General features: G+C 40.1%; 1 protein-coding gene across 3 annotated transcripts; it reads right to left on the reverse strand.

The window, feature by feature from the left end:
* Nucleotides 1-1,221: 1,221 nt before the first annotated feature.
* On the reverse strand, nt 1,222-17,027 carry C1H3orf52 (chromosome 1 C3orf52 homolog). 3 transcript variants are annotated; one of them, XM_043510381.1, is made up of 8 exons: nt 16,839-17,027; nt 16,660-16,737; nt 15,866-16,206; nt 8,772-8,898; nt 7,586-7,716; nt 6,602-6,672; nt 4,374-4,573; nt 1,222-2,883 (listed from the first exon to the last, which is right to left on the reverse strand). In XM_043510381.1, coding segments are annotated over exons 3-8 (657 nt in total). In that variant the 5' UTR covers nt 15,992-16,206; nt 16,660-16,737; nt 16,839-17,027; the 3' UTR covers nt 1,222-2,881. The 3 variants fall into 3 exon arrangements, with proteins under 3 accessions (XP_043366316.1, XP_043366310.1, XP_043366305.1); XM_043510375.1 differs by having other exon boundaries at nt 16,626-16,737; XM_043510370.1 differs by having other exon boundaries at nt 16,312-16,737.

Genomic DNA, 17,027 nt, shown 5'->3' on the forward strand with positions numbered 1-17,027 from the left:
AGAGAGGAGAGCTGCATTTAGAGCACTGTAGAGAACATGCTACCATTGGCTGTTGTACAGAGGACAATAGACAGGGTTATCAGGACTAAATTTTCTCGTCCCCTTTCATTTTGGTTCCAGGATCTTGGACATTACATTCAAATTAGTAAAGCATTTTAAAAAAATATACTAGACAAATTATTGTATATTTTCATGTTGGATAACATTAAAACGCATTCATCTGCCATGTTATTGTCTTGTATGGTTTAAAGTTAAACTCAAAGAAAAAGGTCAAGATCATTTTTAAAAAAAATCTGTTACTCACGTAAATGAAATGCACAGTTGGGGGATCTATTTTATAATGGAGGCCTGACCGTGTGAAGACTGCTGACAGCCCCTTTTGTGCACAGTCCTTCAGGTTTACTGTATATAAGCCTTACTCCATGATAGCATCCTGGTGCATTTCCCCCACAGCACTCTTACTGGCCCAACTCCCCCTCTCTGTACTATAACAGTTGGGAGCTACTCCTTTCTCCAAGTATGGCAAAGCTGGCTGGGATAAGAGAAGGACAGGAGAGTGGTGAGTCTGCCACTAATTCTCACTCCAACACTGCTCTTGCTCCTCTCACCAACCCCATGTGGGAAAGAGGCAAGGAAAGATTATCAATTGTGCTGCTTCCCTGCAGGGCCCAAGGGCAGGTACAGTCACCACAGACAATGCATCACAGGACCAAGCAGCAGTGCAAAGGCAAGGGGACTGTGCATGACTCCCATTGCTTCTGGAAGATCTTCATGGCCTGTTGCTTTGCAGGAAAGACTACCTGTCACTTCCATGAGGGTGGGAGTGAACTTTATCTTCCTCAGGCTAAGAATCAGGCAGACAATACCACCTATAGAATGTGTAGAATATGGCTCTAAAAGCACCTATATCACATTAGTGCATTAACATCAGTCACATTAAAAATGAGAACTGACACCAAGTAAGGAAACACGAAGCCACATTGTACCTACCAGTGTGGTGCTGGTGGCAATAGCTGTGTGACAAATGGGAGAATCAGGTGATTCGCTCATTTATCCTGCATCACTGACCAGAGTCACTTAACTAAATTGACCTAGCCCAAGTTTTGAATCATTGCAGGTTACACAAGTTTTGCACAGCTCTATCTTTATGGTCATCTTTCAGCTCAAAGTCACCAGTCAAGGCCTAGAACTGATAAAACAATAATTCAAACAAATGTTGAATAATATCTCCAAAATAATTTAGTATATGAGATACAGTTTAGTCATTTTCTAAAAACAGATTACAAATTTTTTTAAAAAGTGATTTCCCATATACTTATCTCTTACTGTAATGCCTAAAGTTTCCTAAGATAAATCTTCCAGTAAAAATGTATTAAAATTCACATTTCATTATAAACCTTCACTTCAAAATTCAGAATAATTCACTGCAGGAAGCTGCAGTTCCATAGTATAATGTTGAAGTTCTCTCTTCAGCCCACGAGTCACAAAATTCATAGTTCAGTTTCTCCTTAATTTTTCTGCCATGTGCAAATGCAGTATTACTGTCATTACATGATCACACGTTGACTTTCTGATGTGACATGCTTAGAAACAAAGGATTTGCCTGATGTTACCACTGACCAATCTAGTCCAGTGTTTTGCCTACAGCTGTGACTAGTATTTGATCATAGAAAAGGCCGAAAACCCCCATCTCCAGTCATATATCGTATCTGTATATGGAGTGTTGTTGAGTATTTCCTGACCCCTGCAGACAATCAGGATATGGACTCAAAGAAGGGTTTTTAAAAAAACAAATGATAGTTGTGTCAAATATTTGCCATTTGACACACATATTGTGGACTAATTGTATTAAGTTAGGAAGTAAACAGGTATATTGACCCATGAGATATTCCTAGAACACTGCATACTGGAACATGTCACTGAGGAGCACATTTATCCTACATACCTTTGGGCACAGCAGTCCTAAATTCACTTTACTCATATCAATAATCCCACTGAATGGAATGGAAATACTTGTGTCTAAGTGCTTGTAGGGCCAGGCCATGGGACAATAGTAAAGTATCATAAATATACATAGCACTTCACTGTACCAATAAAGATAAAGTCACTGCTCCATAAGAGCTTACAATCAATCTAAATTAAGGCAAGAAACAGGAGCAGACATCTCCAGAGGGAGGGAGAGAAAAGGGAAAGATGAGCAAGAGAGCAACATGACAGAGGACTCTGGAAGAAACTAATGCAAGAGTTTGAAGGTCAGTTAAAAAAATCAGGAAAATAGTGAAGAATTTAAGTGTGTTCAGTTTGCAAGAAATGGGTTTGGAGAGGGATTTCTGGTTGAGGGATGAAGTATGGTCGATCAGGTCAGCATGAGAGAAGCCAGGAGGTGAGTGTGGGAAACAAAGTTCAGGGGGCAACTGCATGGACAACTTGGCATGTGCAAAGAGGAGAATGTGACTGGCAGTAGGGTGGGAAGAGTGGAATGTTACAAAGGAGATTGAGGGAAAGAACAAGTTCTGGATTCAATTAAAAAGGCGATGTAAAACTAGTGAAGGTGCTGCAAAAGTGGATGAATGTGATCAACATCAGGCAAGTTGCATGATTTTTGGCAACAAAGCTTCAAGTGGATTGGAGAAGGGTGGAGTGAGTGTCAGGCAGCAGTGAAGGAGATTGCTGTATTCAAAGTGTAAATAGCTGTGATAAATATATTGCATTTGCTACATACATTATTGCATTATGTAAAGTGTTCACAATAGAGCCATATTCTTCAGAAACGTTTCAAAATAATGAAAGTAATTCTCATTCCTCATTCCTGTATGGTAATAGATACAGGAAGCACATGTCTTCAAGTAGCTGTGGTAAACTAGGAGTCTTTCCACTATTACTCTGAAACAGAAACAGTACATTAAAAAAAACTTAAAATTAAATGTTAAAACAATCTCAATACATAGGTTTCTTAACTACTTTGTGTTTTTTTTCATTCATTCCATTACTACTTGAAAAATGAAGTAAGTAGTGAGATCTAAAATGACAGCACATGAGTCGTTGGCTTATATTTCTATAGCTGGATTATATTTCTTGCTACTAATGTGGGAGCCTTTTTTACACACATTACGTGGCATGATTTAGGCTGGGATTTTTGAAAGCGTGCAAGGTTGCCCAACTGCCATTGCCTTTCAATGAGATTTGGGCATTGAACTTCCTCCTTTGAGACCCCCAGACCAAAGAAACTAAAAATCACTGAAATGAGGCTTTACAGACAGGTTGGGAAAATGTAAGAAGAGGGTCTAGAGTTTTGAATAAACTACCTCCTAACTGACCAAAACATTTTCAAAGTCTGGTTTGAATTTCCTTCCTGAAAAAGTACTTCCACAGTCTTTTTGCAACACAGTGCTTACATTCAGCACTAAGGAAGAAAAATCACCTGACCCTGGGACTTCAGTCAAACTTTAAGGCACTAGGATTTTTAGCTGGTATGTATACATTGACATTTTGGAAACAGGGGATAGTCATCTCATGAGTTCCAATAGGCCACAATATAATGAGGGGAAGGAGGAAGGAAAGTCAGTACTCAGGGTCTTTTATAAAAACCTGATCATAAAAGACAATTTCCCTAAGCTTTATTCAACACCTATGTACATATGAAACAATATTGTTCCTGCACATTACTTGTTTATGGGGTTAGGGAACTTGATTTATTTCTTTGTAATGAGCTATTCCCTCCGTGACTCTGAAGTAAAAAGCACTGAATGTTACCTAGCAGCTACTCATGACTTTTCCATTAAGGATTTAACACTCTTTTACAAGCATTGAAAGAAGGGCCTATATTAGGACATCTAATGAAGTCTTCATTACTGAGACCTCTTGTAACCGGTTTTCAAAACTTATTGTTCTTTGCCTGGGACCATGGCTGGAACTGTAGTGTGAGAAGCTGGAGAGATAGGGCAGGCTGGTGGAGCACAGTGATCTTTTCAAGTATCAGGGGGTAGCTGTGTTAGTCTGTATCCATAAAACCAACATGGAGTCCGGTGTCACCTTAAAGACTAACAGATTTATTTGAGTATAAGCTTTCGTGGGTAAAAACTCCATTTATGCTCAAATAAATCTGTTAGTGATATTTTCACAACTCTTTCTGCATGTACTCCATCTAGTACTAAATAAATCTCTCTCAGAACGTAGGCATACATTGAAGTAAGAGTAGAACAATGTTATGAACACTGATTGTAGATATTTTAGAACATTATCAGTACCTCTATGTGCACGAATATATTAACTGACAAGTCTCATTATCTTTCCATAAATACTTCTTTCATTTTAAAGAACTGTGAGTACTTATTCTCTTTCTAGTAATAAATTCTATTATATGTGGTACTTACAAGTTAGTGTGAGAGAAGTTGGATCAAGCCTTATCTTAGTACATTCAGATGCTTCCTGATCATAAGTATCTTCCTGATCATAAATATTTTGTCGCAAGACATTCATCACAAACTCTTCACTCATCGTGTACTTCATGAACTCGTCAGCCACTGGTGGTAAGGAGAACACCAGCTGGTAGAATGCAGTGGCATTTTCATGACTGAAAAAGAAACAGACCTCAGGAGGAATAAGCACTGAAAGCTTTTAGAATTGCCTTTCCTTTTAACATCAGCATTTATTTTGAAAAATCATGACCTAAGGAGAAAACATTAAAAACAACAGCATACTTAAACTAACATGTTGTCCGCCTTCGCCCCCAAGAGCAATTACTGTTGATGATAATGGGATTTGTACATGTAATCCAGATATAGAACGGGGAAGACTTTCAAAGGGTACAAAAACGCACTGAGAAGTCAAAAATCTCCCCCATATGGACATTATTGTGAGCAATCCAAATATGGTGATACCAGGAGACTTGCTGCAACAGGACACCATTATTTTATATCATAGCTCACAGAAGTGACTGCTTTCCTGATAACATTTTCCATTCTTCCCTCTAACAATATCTGACAACAAGACAATGTTTCTTATTCAAATTCTGGAGTATATTATGTAAACCACTGAATTGAAGTCCAATTCTGGAGTGAATTGTGAATTCATTGAACTGGAATCATAACGTTATATTCGATAGATACAGATTGCTTTTTTTCCTGGTACATGGTATCTTTTATCCCAAAGGATCACAAGATACAGCATACAGAGCAAATTGCCTCAGCACATGCCTATCTCTGCGGTATTCTACCATAAACATCCTCACCCAGTGTGACCCTAAGGAAGCATCGCACCAAGATCACTAATGACCACTCCCTAGGTGAATCTGAGGGGGTTTGCCTCTGTCCCCTGGCTTTCAGCTGTGTGCTGCCTTTCATGCTCTTCATCATAGTCTTTGCAAATCTATGTTTCTCCTAGTTTTCCCCTATTTTTTTAGCCTTTTATGTCATCTTATGTCTTCTCTGGGCATCCCCTGTACCAGGTCTCCTTTGCTTCTCCCCTTCAACCCCCTCTCAGTAAGTGATTCCATAAGTTTCCACAATTTCCACTACCACTTGTAAGTGAACAAGTCTATAATCTACCTCTCAATCCCCTCTTTAACCTCCTCTTTTGTGTTAAAACACTGCCCTCAAACTCAGTCTCAGCCCTTAACCTCCTTCTAGTGCCATACTGATGCTGATAACTCCATTGTCTTCCCCCATCTCCCATGATTGCAGCTTTCTCCTGCCTTTCCAGAAAGTCCTGTTACTTCTTACTCTGTACCACCACCACAATCTATCCCATCCCTTCCTTTCAATCTTGTTGCTAAATTTCTCTCGATAGCTCAGCCACCCATTACCTTCATTACTGTGACCTGAACCTCCAGCAATCCCTCCTCTCATTTCAACCTCTCCAATCTATCCAAAATACTGCTACTTTACTCATCATCTGCTCCTGCTACCCTGAGCAAGCCATGTAGAAAATGGAAATTAAGCGTGATTTTCTTGTTGCTTTTGTGTGTCTATGCTATCTTTAAGTTTTTTAGAGCACATAGCTCTCATTTACGAAAACACCTACCATGCTTTTGGGCACTGCGATCGGATTTTTAAAAAGGTATTTAAGCAATGCTTCTCTCATTGCAACGTATAACTGATTTAGGAGTCTAAATCTCATTTTCAAAAGGGATTTAGTTGCCAAAATCCCATTCCCTAAAATCCTAAGTACCTAAATTTCTTCAGAAAATGAGATTTAGACTCCTAAATCAGTTAGGTGTTTCAACACTGAGCGCAGCAATACCTAAATACCTTTGAAATATCTGGGCCTAATAATGTATATTAAAGCAAAGTTGCTCTGAAGCAATTCCAGTTTTCTCACTTCAACAAGCGTGATAAAGCTAGCAGTTGAGACCACCAAGGACTGAGCATATGGACAATACTTAAAGATATCCTATAACTTAATAACATGTTCTATTGGTAGGCAACTTATCCCTTTACAAATGTAATTGGTTAATTTTGGTGGAAACATAACTTCATTGATTGTACTGATATTTCTCCTGAGAAAGATTATTTCAGAGTTTTAGAATGTTTTGTATGTCTGTGTGACGGATTCAATTCTGCTAAACAAACACTTAAAGAAAATTCTGACATTAATTTCCTACCTGAAGGAATCCACTTGAGCAGTGATAAAATAGCGCCCCAGGGCTGGAGATGCACTGTAGACATCTATTAGCTTGAAAAGAGAATCAAATATTTCTTTCATGGCATACCTTCCAACACAAGTAGAAGAAAATAGGGTAATTTAAGTTTTCAGAATGGGGGAGTGTATGGAACCTTGAGGTCAAATCCTGGCAGATATCTGTACAAGGAACTCATTTTATTTTAAAATCTAATGGTAAAAATCAGTTTCTGCTCTCATTTGGGAGTTCAATTTCAGTTTATTTTCTCTGCGCCAACTAAGTTTTTTTTTTTAAAAATACATACTATACTTTTCTGTTTATCTGGAAAAATCACTCGGGATTGATGTTATAGTGGGGACTTCAACAATCTCTACTTATGCTTTGCATTGACTGAACTAAAAACCAGGATAGGAAAGTAGGTGATGCTGCTCCCTTGATAGTAATAAGCAATGTCAGACCAGCCAGGTAAAACTGATCTAGTTTCTCAAGCCTTCTAGGATTACAATACTCGAAGAAGCAAGCTTGAGGTTGTGTTATATCGACACTTAATAGAACCGTATAGAAAATTTGTAGAGTAAAAATACAGCAACCAGCTAAGCTAAGCTAAGGGAAAGTTCATTGTTCAGGATGTAAACCAGCCAGTCTACAGTTTAAAAAAAAATAAAAATAAAAGTTTTTTACAGCTGCTTTAATCTCCCTGATAAACCAAGTCAGTTTTTTAACCAGTATGGCTTCTTCCTCAATTGTAGGATTGTGGCATTTTGAGCACATAGTAAAGTGTTCTTAAACAATTCCCAACTATCACTCCCATTTCTCTGAATCAATTCTTCCTCCCAGAGATAAATTGAGAACCCTTTGACCCAAGTAAATAGCATGGATGAAAGTTTAATGTCAGCATACACAAAGGCAACACCAAATAGGTGTTATGGTCAGAATCAGCTATGGTGAAAGCTCTGTCATAATTACCCTCTTAGTAAGATCTTCAGAGTAATTTGATCGAGCAGCACACTTTATTTGTAGTGTTCCAGAAAAACTGCGATAATTTCCACTTGATACTGATTCAGGATCCCAATATTCATCTTCATCGATGTAAACCTCTGTAATACCAAAAAATGAAAGAGCATGTTCCCAATTGGCTGTTACAGATAGAAAAAGTTCAGTATCATTCAACAATGGCAGCTCTCAAAGCATAGTCAACAGAACACTGCCGGGGGGGGGGAGGCATCAAACTGACACTGTCAGAGTGGAGATGTATTTGTTAGTGCTCAGATAAAATACTTCCTGCCATATGTAGCCCAGACCTATTTCCAGGGACATTTTGACTGGCTGAACTCAAAGGAACTTGGGCCTGGAAGCAGCCCCTATGACTGCTTTGTCAGGTGTTTCTTAAATGTAAATTTAGCCACAGTGAAAACTGGAGGGTTACAGGCAGACAGGCGCAACACATAAGTTATCCAAAAAAATTCTAGCAGTTGCGGGTGCAGGCACCGCTCTGACTCATATTAGGAAGTCTGATCCCCAGGCTAATGAATTGCACCAATACAAAATATCAGGATAACACCAATCTGGCTGCATTCATTGCATTGACACAAGTATGATTTTTATTTTGTGTCTTTGACCTTGTCCTAGTATTATTTTCTCATGTAACCATGCTCTGCAATTGCCATAGGGAAGATATGGGATCAGGCTGGGGAGCTGGCCATCACAGGATTTTAGCTTAAGAAAAGGCCCAGAGTATAACAGTTTGAGGACCTTTTGTCTAGACTTAGTTATTATATTAACAACCTTGGCATTCCCCTATTCAAATTAACAGGCATGTTGCCATTGGATTGAAGCAGCAATTATCTTGAAGGCATGCTACCAAGCAGATATAGTTTAACAGAAAGAAGAGTAATAGATTTAAATGTACAAGCATCAGCCCCTTAAGAACCCTAGGTGCCTTAACTGAAAATCAGTACTAGTTACAACATGCCCGTGAAGAAAATTCCTCAAATCCACCGAATACCCAACTGCTCAATCCAGCACATATTCTAAACCACCTCCATGACAAAATTCAACAGCCAAACTCTAGACAGGCTGCAGCATGCATCTAAAAGAAAACCACAGTTCATTTAGTTTGTGAGACACAAATTATCAAAAGAAAAGTACATACCTGAATAAAGAATTAAGCTGATAATAATCACTAGAAGGAGCCCTAGGAAAACTGAAGATATAACCATCCACAGTTTACATTTCCAAAAAATTGTGTTACCACAAGACCTCCAGTAGTAGGCTCTCCCCTAGTCATACAAAGAATAAAAGAAATTGTCTGTTAAGAAACTAGGTTGGAAAAGGGGGGGGGGCAAGAGAAAAAAGAGCTTTTCTTTATCTTTAGGACAAAGAATATAAAAAAAATCTATATAGAGACAGGAGATAATATATTGCATTTTTACTGTGCTTTTAATTGAAGGGTATCAAAATATTTTCAGAAGCTTTAGGATCATGTATCACTTTAAGTAAACCAGCATTAGTTATAATTAATATCAGTAGGTAAATTGACTTGCCTAAGGTTACAAAGTGGTAGAGCTAGCAGTAAAACCTTGTCTACTTTTGAATCAATCTGCTCTGATAAATTAAGACTGTAGAAATGATGCAATTTTAACTCAACGATGAAACCAAGTGGTTGTGTATAATCTAGTTGACTATCAACTGAGTTTCTCCTTGGAGATTTGCATCTATATTATTTGCAAGGGCTTGATTCTAGGCACAGTTGCACCTCTTCAGTTTAAGGTATAATTTTAAACTGATTCTGCTAAACTGGTGCAAAAAAAAATGTGAACACAATAATTGAGGTTTCAATGAATCAGACTTACTTTCACTAAACTTAAATCAACTAGGAATAGGTTTAAGATAAACCAAAACAAGCCACATCTTAAACCAAAGTCTCTACACACACGGGATTTTCACCAGTTTAACTAACCCACTTTAATTAACCTGTTACAAATTTCATATTTAGACAAGAGCCAAGTTTCTTGAACCAGTGCAAAAAAAGGCTTAAGTATCTAGAGTCTCATGAGTGGTTCTCAGAAGTCAACATGGAGCTTAGATCTTGCAGACTTTGTAACCTGCATAATGGAGCTTACAAGATCTGCAGGATGGGTCTCTGTTCTTAGTGAGAAGAACTGGAAAAATGTACTATTTATGAGTATTATGTGTGATTCCATTCCCCTGTTCAGTTGCATACTGGTGCCTGACTGAATGTCCAGAGCTCAGGCAAAGGAGGCTATCAAGGGGCTGTTACAGAACTCAGTAAGGGAAAACAATGACATCTAAGAGAGCAGCAGAATACGAACCCTAGACTTCAGAAAAGCAGACTCTGACTCCCTCAGGGAACTGATGGGCAGGATCCCCTGGGAGGCTAATATGAGGGGGAAAGGATCCAGGAGAGTTGGTTGTATTTTAAAGAAGCCTTGTTGAGGGTGCAGGAATGAACCAACCACATGTGCAGAAAGAATAGCAAATATGGCAGGCGACCAGCTCGGCTTAACAGAGAAGTCTTCGGTGAGCTTAAACACAAAAAGGAAGCTTACAAGAAGTGGAAATTTGGACTAGGATGACTAGGGAGGAGTATATAAATATTGCTCGAGCATTCAGGAGTGTAATCAGGAAGGTCAAAGCACAACTGTGGTTGCAGCTAGAAAGGGATGTGAAGGGTAACAAGAAGGGTTTCTACAGATATATTAGCAACAAGACAATGGTCAAAGAAAGCGTGGGACCCTTACGGAATGGGGGAGGCAACCAAGTGACAGATGATGTGGAAAAAGCTGAAATACTCAATGCTTTTTTTGCCTCTGTCTTCACAGACAAGGTCAGCTCTCAGACGGCTGCACTGGGCAGCACAGTATGGGAAGGAGGTGAACAGCCTTCAGTGGTGAAAGAACAGGTTAAGGATTATTTAGAAAAGCTGGAAATGCACAAGTCCATGGGCCTGGATCTAATGCATCTGAGGGTGCTGCGGGAATTGGCTGATGTGATTGCAGAGCCATTGGCCATTATCTTTGAAAACTTGTGGTGACTGGGGGAGGTCCCAGACGACTGGAAAAAGGAAACTATAGTGCCCATCTTTAAAAAAGGGAAGAAGGAGAATCCGGGGAACTACAGACCAGTCAGCCTCACCTCAGCCCTTGGAAAAATCATGGAGCAGGTCCTCAGGGAACCATTTTGAAGCACTTGGAGGAGAGGAAGGTGAACAGGAACAGTCAACACGGATTCACCAAGGGCAAGTCATGCCTGACCAACCTGATTGTTTTCTGAGATAACTGGCTCTGTGGATATGGGGAAAGCGATGGATGTGATATATCTTGACTTTAGCAAAGCTTTTGATATGGTCTCCCACAGTATTCTTGCCAGCAAGTTAAAAAAGTATGGATTGGATGAATGGACTATAAGGTGAATAGAAAGCTGGCTAGACTGTGGGGCTCAATTGGTAGTGATCAATGTCTCAATGTCTAGTTGGCAGCCAGTATCAGCGCAGTGGCCCAGGGGTCAGTTTTGTTCAACATCTTCATTAATGATCTGGATGATGGGATGGATTGTACCCTCAGCAAGTTCACAGATGACACTAAACCGGGGGGAGAGGTAGATACGCTGGAGGCTAGGGACAGGGTCCAGAGTGACCTAGACAAATTGAAGATTGGGCCAAAAGAAATCTGATGAGGTTCAACAAGGACAAGTGCAAAGTCTTGCACTTGGGATGGAAGAATCTCATGCACTGCTACAGGCTGGTGACCGACTGGCTAAGCAGCAGTCCTACATAAAAGGACCTTGGGATTACAGTGGACAAAAAGCTGCATACGAGTCAACAGTGTGCCCTTGTTGCCAATAAGACTAATAGCATGTTGGGCTGCATTAGTAGGAGCATTGCCAGCAGATCGAGGGAAGTGATTATTTCCCTCTATTTGGCACTGGTGAGGCCACATCTGGAGTAGTGTGTCCAGTTTTGGGCCCCCCACTATAGAAAGGATGTGGACAAATTGGAGAGAGTCCAGCAGAGGGCAACAAAAATTATTAGGGTGCTGGGGCACATGACTTATGAAGAGAGGCAGAGGGAACTGGGCTTATTTAATCTGCAGAAGAGAAGAGGGAGGGTGGGATTTGATAGCAGCCTTCAACTATCTGAAGAGGGGTTCCAAAGAGGATGGAGCTAGGCTGTTCTTGGTGGTGGTGGATGACAGAACAAGAAGCTATGGTCTCAAGTTGCAGCAGGGGAGGTCTAGGTTGGATATTAGGAAACACTGTTTCACTAGGAGGGTGGTGAAGCGCTGGAATGGGTTACCTAGGGAGGTGGTGGACTCTCCATTCTTAGAGGTTTTTAAGGCCCAGCTTGATAAAGCCCTGGCTGAGATGATTTAGTTGAGGTTGATCCTGCTTTGAGCAGGGGGTTGGACCAGATGACCTCCTGAGGTTTCTTCCAATCCTAATCTTCTACGATTCTAAGACTGCCCCTCAGGTACCCAGCTTTAAACAAGTTAAGATAATAATGGATGGGCCATCAATTGAACGGAGAATTTACTTAGCTGGCTCCATCCAGACCAAAATGTTTTACTCCTCCCAAGGTGAAGTCTAGAATCAAAGAGGATTCAAACAGCTCATGGACTATATAGAAGCCGAGAAAACAGCCAGGCTATCTGAAGACTTGAATAGTGTGTGTGGTTCTGGGTGCCCCATCTCAAAAAAGAAACGTTAGAACTGGACAAAGGACGGAGGTGGGCAGCAGAAACGCGTAGGGAGATGGAACAGCTTCCGTATGTGGGGAGATGAAAACAAAAGACTGGGACTCCTCAGCTTAGAAAAAAGAGAGAGAGCTAGAGGGAGGACATGATAAAGGCCTATAAAATCGTGAATGGTGAGGAGAAAGTAAAGAAGGAAGTTTTATTTCCATAAACCCAACACACAAGAACCAGGGGTCACCCTATGAAATTAATGCACTGCAGGTTTAAAACAAACAGAAGGGAGTACTTCTTGACACAATGCACAGTCAACCTGTGGAACTCACGGCTGGGCGATGCTGTGAAGGCAAAAAATATAACAGGGATCAAAAAAGACAGGTCTGCAGGACAGGTCCATCAATGGGGATGCAACCCCACGTACTGGGTTTTTCTAAGCCTCTAACTGCCAGAAACTAGGCCTGGATGATAGATCTCTCACTAATTGCCCTGTTCTGTTCATTCCCTCTCAACCATTGGCCTAACCCAGTATGGCCATTCTTAGACTCTTATGTGTGAGTGAAAAACCTGGCAACCTGGACAGACACATACACAGACAGAAGGAGAAGGATGCAAGCAGTCAGCTGGTTCTCCCAGCTCAGAGATGGGGAATGAGACCCGACTAAGCTGAGGATAAAGAGGCTAACTGTAGGTGAGAAAATAGGTGTGCACATCTCGTTTTAACTCCAGCTCTCTAAGTGCTGCGTATCTTCTGAGAAAAATAAATTATGCCTTTTGTGCAAGACGTCATTTCTGTACCACTGCCAATGCATTCTGTGTCAGACTCCCAAGGAAAACTGGCAGGTCAGGTTTTCTCCCAGGTCAGATTGGCAGTGACCTTCAGATTTTTACACATTCCTTTGCAGTGCAAGGGTGAGGGTTAGTCATCAGGATTATCTAGCTAAATCTCACTTAATCATTTCCCTGCCACTGCAGGGGCGTTAGTCACTTGTACCCATTGGTCCCTCCTATTCTCTGCCTCTGGCACATAATAGTCTAATCTTCTGAGGGCTGACACACATTGGTCTAGTTTTGATGGTTGGATTTAATGCAGAGGTCCTGGGTGGTGTTCATGGGCTGGTTGGTGTTGGTGATATACAGGATGCCAGACTAGATGATCTGGTGGTCCCTTTAGGCCTTAAACTCTAGGACTGTGACCTGCTGAATTAGTTAGGGGCTATAACCTAAAGACTCAGTGAAGAATACACACAGAGAAATAGAGGGATAGGCTTACTCCTTGAAAGGACTTCAATCTGGTGACTGGAAAAGGGTCTCAGCAGGGGCAGACTACCCAGGAACTTGTGATACTTAGCAAGGAACAGGCTGCCCCTCCAGACCTTGCAAGCTACCTGTGTATAATAATACCTGGGTAACAGGACATCTTCCTAATTGTACACAGTTCTTCAAGGGGATTAAATTTATGTATGGAGTTTTATTCAGTGCATAATGTGGAACTTTTGAACCCAAAACTGTCAGGCTGCACTTACAGACTTCCTATTCTCGAATCAAAACTAAAACATTATACTGTAATACCCAGCATCATTTCAAAGTTTCTTGGACCAGACCACTTGGTTTATGAAGTTTATAGATTCCTCCGGGTGTCAAAGTATTCATGGAGAACTTTACAAAAACATCCACACCTATGAAGGTTATAATATCAGTCCACATAGCCCTTATATACAAACAGTCATAGCAAATGGCAGAAAGAAGTTTTGAGGGGGTTGTTTTTTGGCTTGCGGGGTAAAGTAGAAATCACTTACATTGTTTACTAGGGCATTGCTAATGTGAAGATGTTGATGTCTACATTAAAAAAAATGAAGAAAATATGAAGAGACAGACAAGAACCATTTGATTATTGTACATTTAGGTTTTCACTTTTGGGGGCAGGTTGCAGGAGGTTGGCAAAGGAGACAGTGAGTAAGGCACATGTGTAGGATGTACTATTTTTGTTTGGATATTTAAACACATGAGGTTTATAGTAAAATTAATAGGAATGTTGTGTTTAAAAAAAAGAAACAGAGATTTTCTAGCTTTTAATTTAACGCTTGACACTAGTGTATCACATTATTTCTCACAACACTTCTGTGTAGTCAGAAGGCACAATACCCATTTCATGGGTAAGGAAACCGAGGCAGACACTTGCCCAAGGCTATAGACGTGAAGGCACGGATTTCAGCTCAGGTTTCCAGCCTTGTGCTCAGACCATTACAGAATGCTGCCTATAGTAAAGAAGTGTCAACTGACTAGATGTAAAGTACACATTCAAATCCTGGATTCCTCCCTAGAACTGAACAAACACCCTCTTTACTTAGATAAGAAAAATCAATTTGTCAGAGAGCTCAAGGGAAAGGTAGCTCCTGAAAACAATGAATAGTTTCACAGACATGTTGGGCAATGCTGTAGTATTGATTACTGTGCAACAGGAGTGAGTCAGAAGAAGAAACCGGGAGTAACCGAGTTCAAGATAATTTTCAATCACGCTTTAGATCCCTTCAATAGCTCAACGCCTGATTTGCCAGTGCAGACAGAAACACACTTCTAAACAAAAACTAACCACAAGAGTCTGGTGGGTAAATCCCTAGACTGGGTTTTAGGAAACTGGATTAAATTTTTGGCTCTGCCACACACTTCCTTTGTGGTCTTGGGCAAACCACTGAATGTGACTGCGTCTGAATTCTCCATCTGCAGAATGGTGATACTACTTCTTTTCATGTATTTGACTAAGCTCTTTGGGGCAGGAGTCATTTTACTATGTGTACATGTAACATGCTCATCATACAAATTAATAATTGTTAGCACTCACAAGTTATGAGCATTGTTATTAACAATCCTAATCTCGTTTTAGCAAAGTTAAAGAAGCTTACAATAGCTGACAATATCCCTCTGCTGGTGATAATAATCTAGGACACAGAACTTATATCTGCCGTTGCTTCCTTTGATCACACTACACACTTACTTGTATATTAAAGGAGAAGCGCTAAATAGTTTTGGCCCAAAGGTTAGACTGTGGAAAGGGACAAACTTTTTAAAAAAGAAACAAATCCTAATATTAGCAATAGTGTTTTCCTGGTGTTTAAATTCTTTTCCAAATGAAAAGCTTTTAAATTTGCATTTTAACATCTCTCTTTAGTGACTGCAATTCATCCATTGCAATATTCACATTATGACAAACTGAAAGCGAAACTCATAAAATTACAAGTGCGATTAGCATTTCACTCCAAAAAATGAAATGAACAAACAGCATTAAAAATGGTAAATGAGATATATTTTAAATATCCTGTTTCAGTCAGATGTCCTTAACAGCAGAGGAAAAGAAATCTGCATTTAATCTTAGTATTTCTGACATTTAACTATAAGTCAGTCAACAACAACGAAAAAGATGTAAAATAAATTTTACAATAAAGCAACTTATTCCACCAGAATGCTCCTCAGTTATTTCAATCGCTGTACAATGTTTAGGTAACATGCTTATAAGTAGAAAGTGAATGAATGTGAGTCCTACCTTATTTGTTATAGATGCTTCAGGATTAAGAGGTTTATTATGGTCCGCCTCATTTTCCTCCTCAAGTTCTCTCCCCCGCTGTAATTCAATAGCCTGACATTCATGTTCAGGAACACGACCATTCATCGCTTCCACTTCTGTGAGGAATTTTGACTTTATGGCAAATACCAACAAGATACACTTCCTTCCTGTTTATGCTGCAATAATGTTGGTTTCTGTTCAGGGATAAGATCTGAGATGTAAGCAGCCAGGGTCAGCATAATTTACAAGCAAGTGATCTCAGTAAATTGGGTAAACAAGGGAAATTCCATGGAGCGAGGAGTGGACTGGGACTGTATCCTCTGAAAAAGAAATGGGATGAGGCGGAAATATTGATTTGCCTGCACTTTTGAAACACAAATGTTCATTCTCAAGTTGTGTCATACTAGATTTTCCAGTTTGGTTACCTTACTACACCAGCCCTTAGCCAGCACAAGCAGATAAGTGAACCTGAGGCAACATGGTGCTTGCTAAAGTCAGCAGATAAAGCAATCTATCTTCATCTCGGAGGAGAAGACTGTGTTTTCCGACAGAGCAAGCAAGCAAGCAAGCAAGCCCCCTGTCACATTCTGAATACCACTATAGCTGTACAATACAAAGGAACTAAAGCAAACATATTTACGCAGCACTTTTCCCAAAGAACAGAAACCAAAAAAGCTCAGTAGACGAAGTAGGTCTGAGCTGTGAAGTTCAGTTCTGAACTAATCTAAAACTCTGGCACCTGCGTTCATGGCTTTGTTTCATGTAGTGATCACCTGACCCAGAGGCTCCTGGAGAGGTCTCAGAATATACCTGATGGATATGAGCTCCTTTTGCTCTTAAGACAGCAGTTCCTAGAAAAGTAGAAAAAGTCAACAATACACTTCAGATGTTAAGATCTGCAATCATTAACCTGGTGTAAGCTTTATGAAAATTGCCTTCCTATTTCACTTACCTATCAAGGCCAACATTAGTTCATTCACAACTAATAAGTTAGGCCTGCACACTAACTCCTGAAGTATGCGCCCAGATGCAAACTTATGGTTTATCTCTTGCATACACACACACACACAAATTATATGTAATGAGTTGAACTAAAACCCAGGTGTTGAGACGCCACCTCCCTACTGCAAGGGACTTCAAG

The sequence above is a fragment of the Dermochelys coriacea genome, chromosome 1 (genome assembly GCF_009764565.3).
Source record: "Dermochelys coriacea isolate rDerCor1 chromosome 1, rDerCor1.pri.v4, whole genome shotgun sequence".
Classification (NCBI taxonomy): Eukaryota; Metazoa; Chordata; order Testudines; family Dermochelyidae; genus Dermochelys; species Dermochelys coriacea.